The following is an 8,039-nucleotide window of genomic DNA, read 5'->3' on the forward strand; positions in this document are numbered from 1 at the left end:
CCATGATAATATGTGAACCCATCTTCAAAATATTGAGGAAAGATGCTGAAACCAGTTAGACTAAAGATTGTCAAAGGGATTTTGACAAAATTAAGGAATACCTGTCCAAGCCACCAGTCCTAGTCCTGCCGGAACTTGGAAGACCTTTGCTACTCTATTTGTCTGTACTAGATGGGGCTTTCGGCTGTGTTTTGGGACAACATGACGAGACAGGAGAAAGGAGCAAGCCATATATTACTTGAGTAAGAAGTTCACACCTTACGAAGCATGGTATTCTCTGCTAGAACGCACTTGCTGTGCTTTGACATGGACAACTCAGAAATTGAGGCATTACTTCTGTGCCTACACCATATACCTCATATCCAGAATGGACCCTCTGAAGCACATCTTTCAGAAGCCTATGACTACCGAGAAATTAGCTAAATGGCAAATATTGTTAAGTGAGTTTGATATTATCTATATAACTTAGAAGGCAGTCAAAGGACAAGCATTGGCAGACCATCTTGATTATCATGTGGGAGGAGAATACGAACCACTAAAAACGTATTTTGCTGACGAAGAAGTGTCATTCGTAGGAGAGGAAATTCCTGAAGCCTATGACGGTTGGAAAATGTTCTTCGACGAAGCTGTCAATTTCAAAGGAGTGGGTATTGGAGCGGTTTTGGTATCAGAGACAGGTCAACATGATCCGATATCCGCCAAGCTTAGGTTTTCATGCACTAACAATATGGTAGAATATGAGGCTTGCATCATGGGGCTCAATTTGGCCATCCATATTAGTATACTAGAGTTGCTAGTAATTGGCGATTCGTATCTTCTAGTACACCAAGTTCAAAGAGAATGGTCTACAAAAAATACCAAGATACTACCATACTTGTATCATGTGCAAGAATTGCTGAAGGGGTTCACAAAGATAGAATTCAAACATGTGCCCAGAATTCAAAATGAATTTGCAGACGCGCTGGCCACCTTGTCATCAATGATACAACATCTAGACAAGAATTTCATCGATCCCATCCCGGTGAGGATCCATAATCAACCGGCTTACTGTGCTCATGTTGAAGAAGAAACGGATGGAAAACCTTGGTTCCATGACATTAAAGAATATTTGACAAAGGGAGAATACCCAGAACAGGCAAACCATACTTAGAAACCCACAATACGGAGCCTGTCCAATCACTTCTTCCAAGGCGAAGGAACCTTGTATAGAAGAACTCCTGATCTTGGATTGTTGAGGTGTATTGACGCAAAATAGGCTTCCAAATTGCTCGAGGAGATACAAGCCGAAACTTGCGGACCACATATGAACGGTTTTGTTCTAGCCAAAAAGATACTCAGAACGGGATATTTTTGGATGACTATGGAAACAGATTGCATCTGATACATCCAGAAATGCCACCAATGCCAGATACATGCAGACATGATAAAGGTACCACCAAATGAACTCAATACAACAAGTGCACCTTGGCCTTTTGTTGCCTAGGGAATGGATGTCATCGGTTCGATCGAGCCCACTGCTTCAAACAGACACCAGTTCATTTTAGTGGCCATCGATTACTTCACAAAATAGGTAGAGGCTGCATCCTACAAAGTTGTAACCAAGAAAGTCGTCGTAGATTTTGTCAGAGATCGTATTATTTGTCAATTTGAAGTTCCCGAGTTCATTATCACTGATAATGCCGCCAATATCAATAGTGATTTGATGAAAGCCATGTGTGAAACCTTCAGAATCAAGCACAAAAAGTCTATAGCATACAGGCCTCAAATGAATGGAGTTGTGGAAGCCGCCAATAAAAATATCAAGAAGATACTAAGGAAGATGGTAGAAAAATCACAAACAATTGCATGAGAAGTTACCCTTTGCCCTATTGGGATACCACACCACAGTCTGCACATCAATTGGGGCAACTCCTTATTTAATAGTTTATGGTACCGAAGTTGTCATTCCCGCCGAGGTAGAAATTCCTTCTTTAAGGATCATACAAGAAACCGAACTCAGTGATGCAGAATGGATAAGGAGCCGCTATGAGAAACTAGCCCTCATAGATGGAAAAAGAATGAATGTAGTATGTCACGGTCAGCTTTATCAGAATAGAATGTCTAGAGCTTTTAACAAAAGGGTCAAACCAAGACAATTCGCACCGGGGTAGCTGGTGCTGAAGCGGATCTTCCCACATCAGGATGAAGCCAAAGAAAAATTTTCACCCAACTAGCAAGGTCCCTACGTGGTTCATAGGGTACTAACCGGAGGAGCACTCATACTTGCAGAAATGGACGGAGAAGTTTGGCCAAAACCTATCAATTCAGATGTAGTCAAGAGATACTATGTTTAATTGTTTGTATTCCTTCATCTGATGTAACTGAACTATGTTTGACCTGATTCCTATTTAAGAAGGGATACGTAGGCAGCCCTGTGGGTTTATTCACATCTTAATAAAATCTTCATTTTCCCAGAACAAAAACTACGCTAGAATTTTGAGGCCAGCCAACGCCATCATATGCAAGACTGTCAAAAATTGGTTAAGTCACTGGGGCAGAATTTTGAGGTGGACCATCAAATTCTAATACAAGGAAGCCTTGATGTCTCTAAAAGTGTTACAGTCATCAGTTCACTTAATTTACCTAATAATATATACCACTATATTTCATAAAATGATTCTATTTCATCAATAAATGCACATTTTCGAAAAATTTATTTCTGTGACAGCCAGGTGTTACCTAGGGCAACTAGAATAGGGCCTTCAGAGCAAAGCAAAGCAAAACAAGAAGACAAAGGCACGAACCAACCTCCCTGCAAAACTTACGATCTTTGTTTGAATGCAGGGACAAGGTATAACCACAAGTACTTACGCCTTAAAAATATTACCTTCATAACAATTGGACCGCCAAGCACAAATATATCTCCAGCTAAGAAATATTCTACTCATATTTGCTATTTGTTCACTGCATAAGGCTATGCATTGCCTTCTCTTTGCATGAGACTAAGCCCTATCTCAAATCTTGCATGAGGCTAAGCCATGCCTCCATATTTGCATAAGGCTAAGCGTTGCCTTCTCTCTACATGAGACTAAGCCCTATCTCAAATCTTGCATGAGGCTAAGTCCTGCCTCCATATTTGCATAAGGCTAAGCATTTCCTTCTCTTTGCATGAGACTAAGCCTTGTCTGAAATCTCACATGAGGCTAAGACCTGCCTCCATATTTGCATAAGGCTAAGTGTTGCCTTCTTTTTGCATGAGACTAAGTCTTGTCTCAAATCTTGCATGAGGATAAGCTCTGCCTTCATATTTGCATAAGGATAAGTGCTTCCTTCTCTTTGCATAAGACTAAGACATGACTCAAATCTTGCATGAGGCTAAGCCCTGCCTCCATATTTGCATAAGGCTAAGCGTTGCCTTCTCTCTGCATGAGACTAAGCCATGTCTCAAATCTTGCATGAGGCTAAGCCCTTCCTCCATATTTTCATAAGGATAAACGTTGCCTTCTCTTTGCATGAGACTAATCCATGTCTTAAATCTTGTATGAGGCTAAGCCCTGCCTCCATATTTGCATAAGGCTAAGTGTTGCCTTCTCTCTGTATGAGACTAAGCCCTGACTCAAATCTTGCATGAGGCTAAGCCCTACCTCCATATTTTCATAAGGCTAAGCGTTGCCTTCTCTTTGCATGAGACTAAGACTTGTCTCAAATCTTGCATGAGGCTAAGCCCTGCCTCCATATTATCAAAAGGCTATATGTTTCCTTATCTCTACATGTTTCTAAGCCCTATCTCGAATCTTACATGAGGCTAAGCAAATTTGCATAAGGACAAGCATTGCCTTCTCTTTGCATGAGACTAAGCCATGTCTCAAATCCTGCATGAGGCTAAGCCCTGCCTCCCTATTTGCATAAGGCTAAGCACTGCCTTCCCATGAGACTAAGCATTGTCTCCCTTCTGCATTAAATGTTACCTTATTCTAAACTTTACATTATATTCTTCTCTCGGGGTTAAGCTCCGCTCCCAAGCAAGAACAGGCTTTGTTTTTTTATCACCTCCGATATCATGTCTCGGCACTTCATGGGCTGATATATAGCCAACTTGTCCAAAGGAATCATAGTCCGAATGCATCATCTGCATAGCCTAAAGACACCATGTCATGGCCTAAATATCTGTAAACACTGCACATCATTATTAAAAGGTGTCATGGTTCAGAGGCACTATTTTCATGGCCCGAGAACATCATTTCATGGATGCGAATCCCTTATCTCATGATTCATGGCCCAGGACGTCATCCTCTCCGTCCAAAGACAACCTTCATGGTCCAAGGGAACTTGCATCATGTTTAAATCCTACAGTAATATATACACTTGGATGCATCGTGTTTTAAGTTTTGCAGGAAATCCAGGAGGTAACCATTCTTCAAACATGAGCAACTTTCACTCTGATTTCCACTCATACCATTTTTATCTTGCTGTTATCTCAAACATAACTGATTCTCATCAATTACTCGCCTTTACCCCATGATCGTTAAGATACCTGCCCTGTGATACATCCGTTATGCTTCAGACTCATATTTATAACTATGCATAAACCCATCTGATACTATCCTTCCCAAAAGGAACCCTTTCCAAAACATACGGCCATTCCTATAGCAATTCCATCATTTTCATTCACCATTGGGTCCAGAACTACACATGGCCTGATTCCTGTAAAACCAGGGATATATAGGCAGCTTAGAGACAGGTTGCGGCTTATATTTTTCAAACATCCCATTCGGCCAAAATCGGTCATCATTTCTTTACCCGACAACTCTCATCCTTTCCGGTAAAGCGGGGCAACTGTTGATACCCAAATTTTTCCTTATACATTTTAAATATGCATATATATTTTTAAAAATGGTGTAGATTCATTTACAAACATGCACAAGTATTTCTATAGTTTTTCTATAATTTTTAAAGCTTTATATCAAGTTATTTCTGCATTTTTTATATACAAATATCGAATAATTATCCATTATATCATTTTTATGATGATTTAATCATCTAAATTTTTCATTTATGCCCATATAGTGCTCATTACATTTTTATAATTATATTTGCATTTTAAGGCTAGAATTGCATATTTTGCAATAATAGCCCATATATATGCATAATTATATTATCTATACAGAAAATGACTTTCTATATTTTTATAATATTAAGAAATTATTTTAAATCATCTCCATACACAAATGACATTTTATCATTTATAAATTATTTTGTTAAATTAAATGGGTATTTAAAACATAGCCCCTCTTCAATTAAATTTTCGGACTACGGCCCAATAATTAGTCAACCCAATTATCCTAACCCAAAACCCAATACCCAAACTCAACTACCCTACCTGTCCAATAACCCGACCCAGCCTAAAATTAATCATGGCCGTTGATCTCAGAAGATCAACGGTCTAAGATCGACCTTCCTTTTTTAATTATACTAATCCTAAACCCTACCCTCATTTCCCCCAACCCACCGCCTCTGGATCCCTTCTCTCATATCTTCTCTCTCTCACCCCCCCCTCTAACATTAGCCCACTGTCACAAATCACCCTTGATTCATGGAGTTTTCCTTCGGTTTCATGCCTTATCCAGCCTCATCTCTCTATTGGTTGTATGATTTTCATGTTGCTTGATATGAATCTCAAAGACTCAAACCAAATTTGGTTCAAAGTCTCTCTTTTCTTGACTATTTCGTATATGTTCACTCCGAAATCTGTAAGCACAAATATTTTGGTATTTTTATGGTTCTAAATCTCTGGTTCAAACCAAATTTGATTCGCTTCTGTCTATTTTCATGAACTTAGCTATTTCTAGTTGAATTCATTTAGATCTCTTTAGATCTGGAGCAATTTTGTGTTTGTTTGGTATTTTTCCCATAAAATTTTCTGCTTTTACTATTATTATTGACTGATTTCATTTACCCTAAAAAAGCTAGGGTTTTGGTTCTAATGCATTTCTACAAAAAATGTTTTAAACACTTAAGTGTTTTCATCTCTAATTTTATTTACTTCTTCGAATGATATTTTTTTATTTAATTTAATTAAGCTCTATATATTTGTCTTGTAGTTCCTAGGGTTTCGATTATTTGGCCATTTATTACTATTCTTGCCCGTTTACCTTAACTCTGTCAATTAAAGTTTTAATTGATTTACTTGCCTAAATTAGGGTTTGAATTTAGTACTCGTATTTTCTTATTAAGTTCTTACTTGTTCTTACCTTATTTGTGTACCCGTACTACTGGCTGATTTTGTGTTACTGGCTCCTAATTGATTTTGGAATTAGTTATTACTTTATTTAACCTCGTTCTTAGTTACTAATTAATTCCGTGTGAGATCTTCCTTAAATTAAGTGGTAATTACTCATTTCTATCCTGTTAGTTGATTCAGGACTGCCCTTAATTGATTGATTAATTTATGTTCATACCTTATTTGTGTGTAATTGATTTTTATACCGTATTTGTTTTACTCTATTGTATGATATAAAAGGCTTTCCCTTGTCCTGATTTTAGATACTAAGACACTTACACGCTTTAGAACCCATTGAGAAATAACTTCTTCACTGAACAACTTCACAACTTTAAAACTTTCTGTTTCTTAAAAGCTTAAGTTCTCTTTTTGCTCTACTATTCTGGTTTCTGCACTATTTGGCCGGCTGAAAGCCAAGGCCTAACTCTCTTAAATTTGGCTACTGTTGCATCCCTATTTACCTTCTTCTCGACTTGTGTGCCTTAACTCCTAGTATTCCATTCGGTTCTGTATGCTTCATTCAAATATTCTATTTCAAATTGCAGCATGATTCTATTTGCTATGTGACTGACCGATTCCACTTAGTGATGTTGTTAAGCTATGCTATCTTCAATAATATGAAACTCTTCCTAATTCAATTCATGTTCTGAACTTTGCTAGAAACATGTGATCAATGTGTGGCTAATTCATATGTCCTGTTTGTTTACTAATTGTTTCTATGCTTAAGCCATTGTTGTTTAATATTAGCATCTAGCCTAATCAAAAATGCAAACTTATTCAAACTATATGCTAAACATGAATTTTGTTAGTTCATTGGTGCAGTTTTGTTGCTATTATGTATGAACTGGTTTCTAAACATGTCCCCCCTTACCCTCTATGTACTGGTTTTCAAATTTCTACTCTTAGTTATTTAGGTTCCTACCACCCTAGTGTGAGCACTGCCTAGGGTCCTTGAGACTCCTCCAAACTCTGACATATTGGGGCTGGTCTTCCAATCTTTTATGAACTATTTCTTTAAGTATGGTCCTGATGTGAGAATTGTCCGGGGTACCTGAGGCCATTGGGATCTTTGACACACTAGGAACCTAATCTTATGTTCCACGGATGGATCCTCCTTTATGCTTCAAAGTAGCTATGTATAAAGGCCTAGTTCCCAGGTTTATATTGGGCCTGCTAAGGCTTCCCATAGTGTAATGGATACTATTATGTAATTTATTCATTCTTGGTTGTAATAATCTCTGTAATTAACATATTTGGGACTTATTAGTAACATAAGGGGGGTTTCCTTATATCTTTATTAAACTCAGGTAGAAATCCTGCCTGTAGGTTTATTGTTTTAATTTATTATGTTAATGCCATACTTGTAGAGATCCTACCTATGAGATTTTTTTCTGATTGTTTGTGACTCTGTATTTCCATATTTTGGCATACTAGAGATATTGCCTATAGGTCTTCTATTAACTCTGCATTAGAAATCATGTTCATAAGATCTACACATATCTCCAATCCCAATGTGCATTAGTGATCATGTATATAGGATTAAATATGTGTGAATTAACAAACTTTCCTGGCAATTTGCTTAAAAAAAATCCGTCACGTATGTTTAATAGATACCATGCCTATAGAAAATAAAAATCAGCTTCAACTTAGATACCATGCCTATAGGAATAATAGGAATCAGTTTTAAAACCTAGAAATCATGTTTATAGGATTTAAACTAATAGATGCCATGCCTATAGGGTGAAATCAGTTTGTGAACTTAGAAACCATGCTTATATAG

General features: G+C 37.6%; 1 protein-coding gene across 1 annotated transcript; it reads left to right on the forward strand.

Moving 5' to 3' along the window:
- The first annotated feature begins 267 nt into the window (after nucleotides 1-267).
- LOC138881246 (uncharacterized) lies at nucleotides 268-1,150 on the forward strand. The gene is made up of 2 exons (XM_070161458.1): nucleotides 268-327; nucleotides 470-1,150. The coding sequence occupies exons 1-2, from the start codon at nucleotides 268-270 to the stop codon at nucleotides 1,148-1,150; spliced, it is 741 nt and encodes a 246-aa protein (XP_070017559.1).
- The last annotated feature ends 6,889 nt before the right edge of the window (nucleotides 1,151-8,039 follow it).

Source organism: Nicotiana sylvestris, chromosome 11 (assembly GCF_000393655.2).
Source record: "Nicotiana sylvestris chromosome 11, ASM39365v2, whole genome shotgun sequence".
NCBI classification, from domain to species: domain Eukaryota; kingdom Viridiplantae; phylum Streptophyta; class Magnoliopsida; order Solanales; family Solanaceae; genus Nicotiana; species Nicotiana sylvestris.

Excerpts from the sequence above, each read along its gene's own strand:
- LOC138881246 (XM_070161458.1), top strand. The coding sequence starts at position 268 with ATGGTATTCTCTGCTAGAACGCACTTGCTGTGCTTTGACATGGACAAC. Across the intron at positions 328-469 it reads TGGACAACTCAGAAATTGAG|AAGGCAGTCAAAGGACAAGC; the intron begins GCATTACTTCTG and ends TATATAACTTAG.